Source organism: Malurus melanocephalus, unplaced genomic scaffold (genome assembly GCF_030028575.1).
Source record: "Malurus melanocephalus ecotype Western Australia unplaced genomic scaffold, MMel_1.1 scaffold_49, whole genome shotgun sequence".
Taxonomy (NCBI): Eukaryota; Metazoa; Chordata; class Aves; order Passeriformes; family Maluridae; genus Malurus; species Malurus melanocephalus.
The window spans coordinates 1,654,844-1,669,816 of NW_026623281.1; the positions used below are offsets into that span (position 1 = coordinate 1,654,844).

Below are 14,973 nucleotides of genomic sequence, written 5' to 3' on the forward strand. Positions count from 1 at the left end.
GAAACCAAGTGTCCAAGGGAAGAGTGCAGCTCTATTCAGGGGTGTGTGTAACGTATGKTTGGTTCTCTTCCTAACAAAATGTGTTTTCTTGCAGTCACACTTGTTCGTGTTGCAGTTGGTGCACCGGCCATCAGTTCGTTCTGTACTTCAAGGTCTACTAAAGAAACGCCTCCTCCCAGCAGAACATTGTATCACTAAGAGTGAGTTTGCATTTTGTGTGGGTGATGACTTTTCCGAATGCCTATGTTCAGCTGTGATAAGCTATCTCTACACCAGATTTGTTTATTGATAACCTTAAGCTGTACTTAATGGAATTTCTAGAACATGATGTGGGTAGATGAATCCTTGGTATCCTCAAATGTTAAGGGCTAKGTGGAGGTAACAAAGTTCCAAGGACACAAGCTTAGTTCCTGAAAAGAACTCTGCTGTTCCAGGAGAATCTCTCTCGCTTTTCCCCCATATTTGTTTTTGACTCACCTAAAAGAAAGATTTATTCTTCATGTATCATGGGCTGCTTTCAGAGCTTGTATGACACTTAATTTGGTTAAGGATATAACTGATAAGCATGTGAGATGGTTTGTCTGTTCAGGGGAATTATATAGAAGACACTAGTGTGGGTATATTCTTCATTCCATTGTCCCTTAAATGTTCAAGTGTTTTGTTGGTCTTCCAGATTTCTGCTTTAGAATTTACAATGCACTTGTGCGATCTCACATCTGTACACACCTTCTTCCCAAACAGTTAAGAGGAACTTCAGCAGTGTAGCAGCTTCCTCTGGCAATGCAACACTAAATGGGGAAGATGGAGTAGAGCAGACTGCTATTAAAGTGTCTCTGAAGTGTCCGATCACATTCCGGCGGATTCAGCTCCCAGCGAGGGGTCACGATTGCAAGCATGTACAAGTGAGTAGATGCCAGTGCCTGGCTCTGTTCCCTCAGCCATGTGGTGTTACCTCCTGCTTGATTATCATATGAGAACACCTAATGAACTGGCATTTATGTCTGTTAGCCTAAATAATTAACTGTATATATGTTCAACGTAGAGGGAGAAATAAGCTGTTCGCTTTAGTTTTCAGTGCTAATWGGCGTTTTTCATGTCAGTTTTACTTTTATCGAACTGGTTCATTTAACACAGAATTTTTCCTTTGTTTCCTTTTGTTTTGTTTGGTTTGTTTTTTTTCCTTTTTTTGTTTCTTTCTGATACCTAGTGCTTTGATCTGGAATCTTACTTGCAACTGAACTGTGAAAGAGGAACTTGGCGGTGTCCAGTATGCAAGTAAGTGCAACCATACCACATGAAATGCAATTGTACACAATTTGACCAAATTCAGATCGTATTTAAGGTCATGAAAGGGAAAAGAAGGAAGTGCTAGGAAATAAGGTTTCTGTATCACATTTACTATGGTGCATAAAATCTAGTGAGAATGCTTGCAATGTTTTACCACCCTGGATTTTTAGAAATTTAAAAACATAACAAGATATTTTCTCACAAGTTTCAGTACAGGTTATCAATGGGTTGTGTAGGGTTCAAAAGAGACTCGAATRTTTACATTGGTGAGGCAGATATCTACAAAAGAGAATAAGGCTAATTGTTTAAAAAGTAAAAAATTTCCAAGGAGCAGAGGTTGGAGTTGTTGCTTAGAGGAAAAGAGGGATGGATACCTTGGCATGATTTCAAGCTTTGTTTCGACCAGACAGCTAGTATTCTGCAGAAGAAATGGAGGAAATGCTTGGAATTGATTACAGACTGTCCATCCTTAGGTTTAACTGAGCAGAAAAGCCAGCAGAACATTTACAGGCCAGTTCAGTGTCTGTAGCTGCTGTGCTCTGTGCACAGGGTTAGAGTGTGTTCCATCCTCAGYTGAGGAGCCAGAGCTGTTCAGTTCCAGCAGCTGTAGCTGTAACTAAGTGCTTGGTCTCCACAAGTSTCCAGCTGATCCCTGCTCTGCCAGCCCATTGGGGACAAGCAGCAGTGGGGATTGTCCATTCTGGCTGTTCTGTGGGGATGGCAGGCTRGAGATGAACTTCTTTTGATGACTGTCCATGGTTGATCTGTGTCCTAACACACAAGTGTTTTCTCCAAACTGCCCAAATCTTTTTGTCCTTCTAAATTTGGCTAAAAATAACACAAGAATTGGGTATCTTGCTTTCTTAATTCACACATTCATACATCCAGGCTAAATTTTTGTCCTGTTTCTCTTAACATGAGCACCTGCATTCAGATCTAAGTGCCTACATAGCTAAATAATTTCTGCTTTTGTTTTGTTCTGTCCCCATCTGTGCTGATCTTAAGTAAAATAGCTGTAATACATAGTTGCTTTGAATCCGTAGTGCACTGGAGCTCAAAATAAGACAAAGATCCAACTAAAAAAAAATAGTGCTAACTGGTGTTCACAGGAGAGATCTGCTGTGTTTGAAAATACTTTAACTTTGGAATGTATTTCACTAACAAAAATTACTGAAAGAATTTGAACAGCTTGCGGGCACTCACACGTAGATGTATCCTTATCTCATGTGTTTGATGTAAATATCCTGGTAATGTAGAACTAAAACTGCTTTCCCCAAATCATTCTTTCCCTAGCAATATTCTAACTTGAAGTTTGTTTTTTTATTTTTTTTCCTTTCTAGTAAAACTGCTCTCTTGGAGGGCTTGGAGGTTGACCAGTATATGTGGGGTATTCTGAACGCTATACAGAAGTAAGTTATCTCATTCCTAATATCCAAGACTAAGTAACTAGGAGATATGTTAATGAATACTGAGATAGTCACAGCAAAACAGATCTTGGCAATTGAAATTCAGTAGTCTATTGCATGGCTCTTTGGTGGAGAAGGCGATAGAGTGAATCAGTTTCCATCTGCTTCATTGATCTTGTTTGGGTTGTCTCTTAATGGCAGCTACACCAATGAAGCAGAGGGAAGGGCCAAAATAGAAGAWTAAATGCTTTCTTATATTTACAAGCAGTCCACCTGATTCACAGGTGGCAAACCTCATCGATATGTTTGGATTTCATTGTGTGGATAAACACAGAAATGTTGCCTTTTTTAAAATTTGCTTTCAGCACACATTTGAAGAGTAAAATATCTTACTGTGGTATTGTACCAGAGCAGTTCAGAACATTGGTTACCATGCAGATTCTTATGGAAAGTTCAGCAGAATTGATTTTAAAAGATTCAACTGATACACTAAATTTTTCATATTATTTTACAGCTCCGAGTTTGAAGAAGTTACCATTGATCCAACTTGCAGTTGGAGGCCGGTCCCTATAAAGTCAGATATTCACATCAAAGATGACCCAGATGGCATTCCCTCAAAAAGATTTAAGACCATGAGTCCCAGCCAGATGATCATGCCAAATGTAATGGAGATGATTGCAGCTTTGGGTCCTGGCCCATCACCTTACCCAAACCTACCCCCTCCTCCAGGAGGCAACAACTCCACTGAATATGGTAACCAAGGTTAGTTTTACACTTAGGTTGGTTTTTTGTGCACCCAGCTACTCACTGTGGAACTCAGTGATTCAGTCAGCCTTGTGATTCAGGTGTGTCAGTGCCTCTTCTCAGAGTGATGCATGAGGAAAGCAAATGATGTGGCTGCAATTCTGAAATTCTGCCTAAGTTTTTTCAGTTAAGATTCATCTGTTCAACGGAAGGTGTATTTTAGTAATATATCGTTGTATTCAGTCATTTTATTTAATATTTTAAGCATTTGGTGCTTGTCATATTCATAGTCATGCAGCSTTCTCTGAATCAACAAACATTGTATGTTACCTTCTAAATTCATGGCCTGCCACAATAGACATATTTCTGCATTTTTTTTCTATGCGTTTTCTTTCTGTTCCACTCTCAAGTGAAAACACCTAGTACTACACAAATAGACAACCTGACCTATTAATCCTTGAGCCACTAGGTTAACTTGTGGCCAAGTAAATGACATTCAGTGGGCCACCAGAAAAGGGATGACTTTTAAAGAGCTTTTAGTTGCTTCCAAACACCTTTGCATTAGAAAATTACTATTGAGTTCCTCTGCCCATGTGCTACCAGACTGAGGAGCAGGGAACTAAATACAGGCAATRGAGATAGATTTTCAAATTACTGGTATGTTGTGAATAACTCAATTATAGTGACAATTCCAAAAACATGAGACTGTTTCTTTTGCAAGTAACATGATATGAGTCAGTTCAGCTCTGGGAAAAGACCAACTGTTCACACTACCAGAATCCCCAAATTGATTACAAGGTGATGCATGTGCTTTTTGCAGGCGTTGAAGAAAAATATAGATTGCGTGCAAAATACAGTTAATTTCCTCCAGTGACTGCAAAACTGATGACAGATGATAAAACTTTTAAGSTTTTCAAACAGATGAATGATTACTATAACAAAGCCAAGAGCACTGAATCACAGTTTTTTCACTCTTTTAGTAGGAGTGAAGTGCAGTCAGAGCCTGAGAACAGAGCTGTCTATTCTTCCCCATATTTCCAGCTCATGCTCGGGAGCGGACAGGGTAGTCACATCAAGTGTGGGGTTTGGGCTTTGTGTGAGCATTCTGCCTGCACTGTTATTTTGCTGCCCTCCCCTGTGGGTCCTGTAGCAGAGGTAGTCACTGCTCCTTGGAACCCTGACTCACCRCTGGCGGGTGAAACCCACGCTCTCCTGTTTCCCCTGCAATAGGGATGTCAGTGCAGTGCTCCAGATTATCCTAAATGTCTGACAGGTCTCTCCCTCAGCAYATGGCACAACTCTTGCTGCAGAGAGGGGCCTGCTGCTGCGTGGCTGTGACTCCCTGGGCGTGCTGGCTTGTGACTTTATTCTCCATCAATGCRTGCACTGAAACTTAGTGATGGCAATTACATAATGTCCTCTGATTAACAGTACTTCAGAGCAATGTAGTRGTACTGTTACTACTGAGGTTTATGTTTGTTTGTTTGTGAAGGAAGCATACTGAAGTTTAATTTGCAAATATAACAAATACTCCATAGTACAAGATCACATTCCAGCTGCCTGCTAATTAATTATTCCTTACGCAAGGCAAGACCAGCCATGTTCTGTGAGACTCATCCAGTCTGCAGATTAACAAAATGAGAATTAGTAAGGCTCTGCAGTATTTACATGATAGATCAAAGTACGGATGTCTTTGAGAAGTACTCTTACATGGCTAATGACTACCATTCCTTCAAGATTAAACCACTGCTCATGAAGCTGTGCTAAAGAGCAAATGATGCAACTACTTCAGTTTGTCAAACTCCCTTCTTGAGTTGAATTTAAAACTGCTGTATTTCAGCTGACAAACTGCAGGCTCTCTGTGCAAGCTCCAAAGCTATTCTATTATATCAGAACTCAGTATCATCCAGTTCAGTTGCTTATGTGAAATAGGTGAGTGGTTTTAGTTCATTTTTTAGCTGTTGATAGCAAATAAGSCACTAGCAGTGATATCTGAGTTGGAAGTGTTAAGAGAGGAATCTTGACAAAAAAATATGAGGAGCAAAATCCTTGTATTGGGATCCATGCTTGCTGTAGAATTCAGATGAAGATCAGTGGGCTGAGGTGGGCTGAATCCATATGGACAGTGGCTCACACAGTACTTGTCCTGCAGAGTAGCAGGGGACTCCAGGTCTGCTTCAAGATGTGTGCATAAATCCAGTCAGTCGAATGAATTTTATTAGGTTTTGTGGGAGCAAGGAGAATGTTTACGAAGGGGTAAATAGATGCTGTGCTATGAGTTGGCATCTTCCAAATTCACTTCTGTCAATTAGCTTCATCAGAAACTGAAGCAATGATATAATCTTACTGTGGAAGCACAGACATAAATAACACRAGTGTCCTATAAATAATCTGGGACTTGGGCAGTCAGTCTCAGTTACACTGAGATGCTTCCAGATACAAATATCCCATAGAATTTAATATCCCGTTTACTTCTCAGCATGCTTAAGTTTATGTGGTGACTTGGCAGTTGTTTTTCAAAATGTCAGCAGTTTTCAATTAGTTCCAACACATAAATGAATTATTGCAGCAGCCAGTGTTTGGAAGCTGAGTGCCCTGTCCCCGCTTGCTCAGCAGTGGGGGCACAGCGTTGTCACATTCAGTGTCACAGCTCCCTGTGCTACGCAGGGAGGGTGTCACATCACGCAGCTCCTGCAAGATACTCGAGAGATCAAGGTTGGGAAAAAAAATCACATCTGTTTCTCTTTCAGGCAACAGTTACCAAGGTCATGGCAATTTTGACTTCCCGCACGGGAATCCTGGTGGCACATCTATGAATGACTTCATGCATGGGCCACAGCTGTCACATCCCCCAGACATGCCGAGCAGCATGGCAGCTCTCGACAAACCTCTCAGTCACCCCATGCAGGAATCTGTAAGTAATGGTGCTGGGCATGTAGACTCTCATTTGTGGGGGTAAGAAGCTCTCATCCAGCTGATGGACTTGCCTTATGAACTGCTTTTAYTTTTTGTGGATTCCTCACTTGGGAAGTTTTGAAACAGAGTAGTCCTCAGAAATGCCGGAAATTCCATTTTTAGTTTCTGGCCATTTTGAGTTTTTGGAGAAGCATTTCTGCACTTTTGAATTGTCATTTAAGGTTGTTTATCTGAAAGAACCTGGCTCAGTGTGCTTGTATTAATCATTGTGCTTTGCTCTGACACATGAAAAAAAATAAATGTACTTAATTTCCTAGGCCAGCAGGACTGTGAATATCCGTCTCCAAAAGACAGCAAGATTATTAAAGCAAGATACTGGACGACTTTAGAGCAGGGACAATATCTTCCCTGGCTTTTTCTCTGAGGGCAAAATGTGCATCAAAGCATTTTGAGGGGGAATTGTACTCAAGCAGCATGAAAGGCACCTTTAAACTTTTGGTAATAGGACAAGCCTGTAGATTTCAAAGAGAGATGCTGCCACTGCTCTGGAGGTATCAATGTAAGAGACTAAAGAATAGAGGTTCCTCAGGTCTCAGTGGGGCAGAACTGTGCATCGGAAAAGCAGCTTGCACTGAGTTTTCTATACAGAACTTTAWATATCTCTAGAAAATGCAGTTCTGCAGCAGCTAGGTGATAGAAAAGCTACCAGCAGCATTTAGCTCTTAGGCATGGCTAGTCATCTATTTTAGCTCTGTGTGTGGGGTGTGTATACATCCTTTTATGTTCATTTAAGTTGCAGGGCAGGGGGTTTAAAGTGTGCTGTTACTGCACAGGAAGGATGTTTAACTTGACAAGTCATATGTGCTGTGTCTTTAGTGAATCCTAGAAAGTACAATTTCAGAATGTAATGAGGAAATGTGATAGCAGATGCTCAGCAAAAGCCTACTCAGTCAATGTCTCCTCTAGCTGGCAGTGGGTTTTCCAAGGAGGATGGTGAGAAATAGAAGAGAGCGGAGAAAGAGTTCTTGGTATAGTTTGGAGAGAGTCCAAGTGCCAAGACTATCTGCAAAGGATGAGTCCAGAAACTGTAATGACTTTACCACCTTAYAGGTTAATAAAGGAGAACAAGCGTGCTGTAAACAGTTTCACACWGAAAAATTCCACATACACAGTTTAAGGAGGGGTTGGAATTCTCTGCACCTKATCCAACCATACATGATTAGAATACAGTAGTGAGAGGAAATAATACCAGCCTGAACTGCTCACAGCTGCTTTTCTTTGAATCAAAGTTACAGGGAATTATTCTTTGCTTCCTGTTGCCTGACATCTRCCTCTTGACTTCATCAGTTAACAGCTACTACCTTTGCTGTAGCAGTTGCCCTGGTGAAATTTCTAAAGTGCTAGGATATRAAGTGGTTGAAGACAGAGGTGAAGAATTTGTAGGTGAAGAATTTCAGAAAATGGGACTACTTAACATAGGATAGCAGAGGTGAAGGTTTCTCAAGGCTACGCATGTTCCAGAGCTGTGGGAKTGCATTTGGGAAAGTGTTAATGGACTTTCGGTTCTGTGGGCCAATCTGTAGTAAATCTGATATTTACTTATGGTAGCTGGCAATTAAAGTAAACCTTTGCCTCACTTCTCCCTCATGTCAGATACTCAAACTTTGGGAATAGGACGCAGTAATGAGGATCAGTTTTCAGGTCTTTGGCACAYGAGAGTTAGCTTGACCTTGTCAGTGTGGCTGGCCGTGCAGTCYTCAGTCCACATTTGAGGACACCTAGTGCTCCCACACAGCCTTCCCGGTGTTATAAAATCTCTGCTTTCCTCTTTCCCTCTTACCCTCTTTCTTTTGTTCTTTGTTCTCAAAATGAACTGTTTGTCTGTAGCAGATGCTCAAGAAAGGCATCTTTAAAATCACTTCTTTTAGAGAAATACATGCCTTTAACACATTCCTAAATTGTATAGCTGCATGTATTTGGGAAGACACTTCATACAAAAACAACTGTAAACACATTGTGTGATTGAACCAAGGTTTTAAGATGTTGCCTGGGCTCTTCTCTGGTTTCTGTCTTTCATTTTACACAGAGAGTATGTTTTAGTAGTTTGCACATACTATTCACTTTGGCCATTACATATTTACAAGGTGAGCTGGGATTGGATGTTCAGTCCTTTTAGACCCAAAGTCTCTCTTACTGGAGTTGAAGAACCAGATGGGCAGGCAGGATGGWATCTTTTAGTAGTTTTGGTAGCTAACACAGCAAAAGAGTTGGTAAAACTGTGATCCTGATAATAGAGAGAGATACAAACCATTGACTTAACCTGTTGATTTTTTTTCCGCAATAATGATTTTCTCCAGAGACAGAAGGAATATTGCTGTGCAGCTGGCAGGTCCTGTTGTCCACAGCTGTACATCTCATCACTCCTAGAGGTCACTGTTGGACTGTAGAGTTGTGCTATTAAGCTGAAGATGTAGTTGCCTGCTATAATCTTTTCCTTTATAAACTGAARATGCTTTAACAGTGCCAAAGTTTATGCCTCTAAAAACAATCTGGAAGTACCTTGCTATGCAAGCAAAGGCAGTTTTGTTAGACTGCATTCATAGTGTGGATGAATTCTTTCAGAACAGAATGGTGGGAGTTGCAGGTGCAAGCTACACATACCCAAAGCGTGTTGCCTACRATGTGTTTGCACCATTGCAAGCTTATCATTAGCTGAATGCAGATAGAAAATATTGCRGTCCCAAGCAATTTAATTTCTCAGTGGGAGCCTGCTGGAGTCAGTGGCCTAAGTCAGATGGATTTTGAACCTGCAGTGGCTCTTCAAAGAACATGGTGGCCCTCAGTCTTACAATAAACAATTGCTCCCAATACAACAGTTGTCTGAGGACCCRAGTGACAGTCTCATCGACTAGAAATAAACATATATATATATATATATATTTAAATCCTCACCTATATAAACACGATATAGAATTTCTAACCTGCTTGTTTGTTTTGAAATTTTTCTGAGAACATACAAGTGCCTCTCCTGGTTTAAATAATTATTTATATAGACATGCCAGTATGACCCTTGCTTTATGCATTCAGGGATAAATTTAAGAGACTCTTCAGTATAATCCTGTTTGGTTTTGGTTTTTTCTGAAAACTGGTTTCCCACTTTAACAACACTGTCATAAATAGTTTTTTACCTTTTTTTTTTATTTTTAGGCTTTCTAATTTCTACAGTTTCTGTTGCACATGTCCTGAATGACTGAGGAAGGAAATAGTAGTATTAAGACAGACACCTACTTGTAATTGGACTTTTGCAAAGTTTTTAGGCTGCAAATTTATTTACATTGAAGTGCGGTATGTGGACAGATTTTGTACAAACTTACGCTATGGTAACAACAATGTTGTAGAATGCTTTTCAAGTCATTAAACTGAGACCCTAATGGTGAGATGTGTATCAGTACTTTTTACCAGTTACTTTAAACTCTCACATGGGAGAAAGGGCCAGCTGGCATCTTGCAGGTAGAATCCTTTCCACAAACCTTCATAATACCAAAGTATTGAAAAGGACCTCCATGCGGCAGAGTGTGACTGTCCCAATGGATCAGTATTCAAGTTTCAGTTTTCCTAAGAGTGGTGAAAAGTATTATGTTAAATAATTGGTTCTCTAATTTTTTTTTCGTATAGGAACATTTTAATTAACTTTTGTAATAACCTCCTTTTTGGTTTCCAAAGCTGAAGGCTGAGGTTAAAATAACTTTGCAGTTTATGTGATATGAAAGGGTGAATACTGGCATAACATTTTGCTGGTTTCTGTTGGCTTGGCTGGTTGAATTTCATGCTGTTATTGTATGTATTTGTTTTTATTTCAGCTTCACTTTGTCCAACGTGTAGCATTTCTCAAAAAATGTTTACATTTTTTGTTTCTCCATATACCCAATTAACATGAGATACCTGATTCTGAAGTATTCAGACACATCTTTCTCATGGCACCAAGGTCAAGCCCCAGAGAATCCACTAGCATTAAATGTGACATATACAGCAGAAGGAAGAATTGGACTTGTGCTTTTTTCCAATGGCGCTTTTTTTATTGCTTCTCTGTCATGTGAGAAATACTTTTCCCCCTGTCAGTAATAGGGTTAGGAAGATGTATGTAGATTGGTAGTTTATTCCCCACAGAAAACATAAAAATCCACTAAGCTCTTGCTAGAGAACTCATCCACAGCATGAATACAAAGCAGAGKGTGATCATTGGCTTAGTTGAAGCTGAGGCAGTGTACTCTGCAGTCAGCAGGTGTGCAGCCACCCACAGCAGCTCAGCTCATGGTGGGGAATGCGCTTCCTGAGCCGCCCTGCTTCTGTCAGCTGTCAGAACCCAGGAATATCAGCGAGGAAAACCTTCAGCCTTTAACAGGGGTGCTGCATTCTGAGAAGAAAAGGAGGGAAGGAGTGGGGAAGAGGCGGTGTTTGCAAGATGTTTGTAATGAGCTGAAACAGGAATAGGCTGCGGTGTCAGGAAGCTACCGAGTAGGGAASCTGAGCAGAAATGATACATTTTCTCAGTTAATGAGTTTTCTGGCACAGGGATCATTGTTCAACAAATTCTCCATTCATTTATAAAATTGTTTAGGGCAAAAGCATCTGCCTTGCTAATGCTGAGCAACACCCATAAGCCTCTTTCCCTCCTCTTTGAGGTGCATTGTTTTGCATCTTCATGCAGATTTTTCCACATTACAAGGAAGCAAACCAACAACATAAGTCCAGCGTGTTTTTCTCCCTTGCAGACAACCTTGAAAACACTGAAACACTTCCTCCAGCATTGGGATATGGAGTTTTCTTTTCCAATGGCGCTTTTTTATTTTTTTTTTGTTGTTGTTTGTTGATTGGTTTAGTTGGGGTTTTTGTTGTGTGTGTCATTTTTTAATTTATTTYGTTTTATAACATGCAGTGACAGAGTCAGGCACCGCGAGCATTGTACCTTGTGGCCTCACTTTCTTTTCCTGCTTTTTTCCTCCTCCGCAGATCCCTCATCCCGGCAGCACTGATCAGTCCCATACTTCCATGCAGCAAGGTTTGCACGTCCCTCACCCCAGCAGCCAGTCAGGGCAGCCATTACATCACAGCGGGCCTCCTACCCAGCAGTCCCGGCAGCCACCCCCGGCCGCTTCTAGCAACCATCCACACAGTGACCTGACCTTTAATCCCTCCTCAGCCTTAGAGGGTCAGGCTGGTGGACAGGGAGCACCCGACATGCCGGAGCCCTCGCTGGATGTAAGTCTGTGTCATACTCTCATCTGCCTGCCATAGCGTGTGCTTCGCATCGTGGCGGGAGGGCGGGGAGGGCAGGGACGGGGAGCCGCTTCCACAGCACATGTCATSCTCTCATGCTTTGGTACATGGGCACAGGTGCTGCAGCCAAGGTGACAGGGACTCCTGGCCTGCTGGGAGAATGGATGGTTCTGCTTGGAGCAGCTGCATGGTGTGTGAGCCATAAGCCTCTTCCTAGCACCAAGGCAGGCATTTCTTCAGGCACCAGGCTGGGAGCCATGTCCTTCTTTCCTGCCTCAGCACTGGTTGGGCTGTGCTSTCCTAGAGCCTGGAGCTGTCGCAGTGCCTGAATAAGAGGAGGGACAGAGCTGTGTGTGGTTCTGACTGTGGCATTGCTGTGCCAAGCGAGCTGTGTGCTGAGCCCTGCCGCATGTCCTGGCTGGCGGGAGGGGGATCTGTGTTGGCCCATCCTGTGACACTGTCCCTGCTCCCTGCAGCCAAAAACAGCCTGTGCCCATCCATACCTGSTCCTGTGGGTGGCTCAGCAGCACAAGTTCTTCCTCCCAGTACAMCACACAGGGAGGTAAACAAGGACAGCTTCTGCCCCCTTAGCCATCATGGGAGGCAGCTCACAACTAAACAAAGTCTMGTTTTAAGGCCAAAAGTAGTCTTCCATCTCTTAACATCAATTCAGTGGAGTTGGAAGTGAATTATCTGAGGTATCTCCTTCTGGTTAGCCATCTACCTCCCAAAATATAAATTCATCAGCACTAGGCTTGAATTTTTGTTTGACTCATGCATTCCCGTATGTGTATCTTTTGTCTTTTCCAAAGTCTGCTGCTGCACAGTCRATTTTCTTAGAGATATGTTCACTTCTGTGCCTTGGAGTTGTATCTGTATCTGCTATTGCTGTATACTTGCATCTTCCCTGTCACACAGGAGCACTGGGCTGGCAGGTAGCCTCACAGGGGAGAGGAGGGGTTAGGGACAGATAGAAGCCTCAGGATGATACAGGAACAGTGGTCAGGGAAGCAACTTCTGCTGTTTCACACAGTATGATGGCRTGCACATCCTTTGGGGACAATAGTTCATGTAGCAGTTGGGAGTTCTGAACCCTTAAGGACTCTGTATGAGCAATACTAAAAAGTGAAATAAAAATGTCTCTTTTTTCCCTTCTCATATTTAAGAAACATATAGTATGCTGTTACGGGTCAGGCACCCATTCTTTGATGAGAAGCAAGTACAAAAATTTGTACACTTACCACAGAACTGTGGTTATTACTGATGGTGGTTTGCTGGTTTCTTAATGGGAGACAAGTGTTGTACAGTGTGGGAAATAAACTTACTGGAAATACCTGTGATCCTGATCAGATGGATTATTTTGATGGGTGTGTTGTGGAACCTGGCTGAATAAAGTTCCATGCAGCAAAGCAAACAGGGCACTGCACTATGGGCTGCTTGGTCCACTGCCTACTGACACAGTCAMGGTCATTCTGTAGGAATTCAGTGGGATGCAGTCTAAGGTTTAGCCTGGGTTAAAGGATCTACCTCATACAGATGGAGACACAGACAGGGGAGAACTGCTCTGGTATTTCAGACAGCAGAGGCTCAAGACTGAAATCACTAGTTAGACTTCTCACTTTGCACTTGAGGAGCACAGAGTACACCTCTCCAAAATCTGCCCTAAGTCTGGCACATTCCGGTCCCTTTCATCCCCATCGTCCCCTCACAGGCCCTGRCATTCTTCTGTCTTTTTCCCCTGCTCCAGCACAGCACTCTCAGCTCCCAGCAAGCCCTTCCTGAGGTCTCTGGTTTTCACACCAGTGGGGCAGAGGGCYGGCTGTGCTGCCTGACCCCTCTAACTGAGGGAAGCTGAATTCACCCTCACAACTCAGAAGACTTCAACTTCACAGATACTGAGCATATTGTTTTCAACTTCCGCTTCTCTTTAAAAAAAACTTTAAAAAAAAAATCACATGTATAGAAAAATGAGTCTCAGAGACAATGTGTTAAATTTTTAAAAATTAGTTGGAAAATTGTAGGACAAATTCAGTCATTTTTTTATTTCTCCACACTTGGTGGGGCTGCCATTTTATTCTGGACTTCTGTAGTAGGTATTCATAAAAAATTATGGTAGGAGGTGAAGTACACTTAAAAGTCTCATATCTCCAGTACTATGACATTTTTACCATGAATAAAAGGAGGTTRTATTTTAAGAAAAACATTCCTTCTGGGAGATTCTGTTTATGCAAACTTGACRTTGCAGTTTTTTCAAAATGCTTAGAAAGCAATAAACTTTTTTCTGCATTTCGTGTTTAGCTTATTGAAAAATATGTTCATTCATATAATGTTAGAAGATGCATTTGCACAAGAATAATAGAAGCATATAAATACAATATTTATATGTTAAATGTGAAGCAGTCAAGCTTTTGGTTTTATAATATTTGAAAATACAGAACAACTTAAAATTAATTTCTCATATGTACTATTAAGTTTGTTAAAGCAGTCCATATTTTTCTGTCTTTAACACAATACAGATGATAAAGAGGTTTATTACAAACTCTTCCCTGCAATTTTTTATGTATGACACTTTTATTTTTGCCTAGGAAAGGGTAAGATGCCTTATAGAGCACAAAACATTGCCTCATGCACAACCAAGGAGTTACGATGTGCTCATCATTTGTCAGGTCAAAAAGAATCTGCTGTGATGGTTTGAAAAACATAATTTTGTACTTGGAATACAGTATTAATGGAAATAAAAATTGAAGCCCCACAACTATTTCTTTTGATACTTTAAAGCACTGTGTAGATTAGGACATATTCTGTTGGATGGAGTGTTACATCTGCGACCCTTTAAAATGTCTGGAATTGCATGTAATGCTGTAGTCAAGTAAGCATTTCCAACCACAGTAAATTCCTGCCACATAAAGGAGGGAGACTTGYGACTTGCCCAGCAGCCTTGCCACTTCTCTCTCCATACTCCTCCTCAGTTGKTTTTTTTTCCCCTCTCTCTGACTGGTTGGCTGCTTTATCTCTGGGTGAGTTCCTTGCTCCAGGTCACTCCCCCAGAGCTTCCATCAGTGCACTGAGGAGTTACTGAGGCTGAGGAAATGACATGGCTGCCTCCTTCTATAGGTATGCAGCCTTTKGGTGATCATCACACTGATGTGTGAGAGCCAGTCCAGCCTTTGCTGATCCACCGTAAAGCTCAAATATGTATTRCTCAAACTGCCTGTTTCAAGTCTCTATGCAGTGTTTTATATGAAACATCCATAATAAGCATTTATCCAGAAGTTTTTGTTAGCATCATGAGCCAGACAATATGATGGGGAGGCTGATTGAGAAACTCTGAGATGATCATGTC

General features: G+C 41.5%; 1 protein-coding gene across 8 annotated transcripts in view; it reads left to right on the forward strand.

Annotated features, from left to right (window-relative positions):
- The window catches only part of ZMIZ1 (zinc finger MIZ-type containing 1), a 315,504-nt gene that overhangs the window by 296,115 nt on the left and 4,416 nt on the right, over positions 1-14,973 (forward strand). For all 8 annotated transcript variants that reach the window (XM_057365193.1, XM_057365192.1, XM_057365197.1 and 5 more), the window contains 7 exons: positions 95-200; positions 742-902; positions 1,208-1,275; positions 2,628-2,696; positions 3,208-3,455; positions 6,188-6,351; positions 11,364-11,612. In XM_057365193.1, the coding sequence (XP_057221176.1) occupies positions 95-200; positions 742-902; positions 1,208-1,275; positions 2,628-2,696; positions 3,208-3,455; positions 6,188-6,351; positions 11,364-11,612 (1,065 nt within the window). The remainder of the gene's footprint in view (positions 1-94; positions 201-741; positions 903-1,207; positions 1,276-2,627; positions 2,697-3,207; positions 3,456-6,187; positions 6,352-11,363; positions 11,613-14,973) is intronic.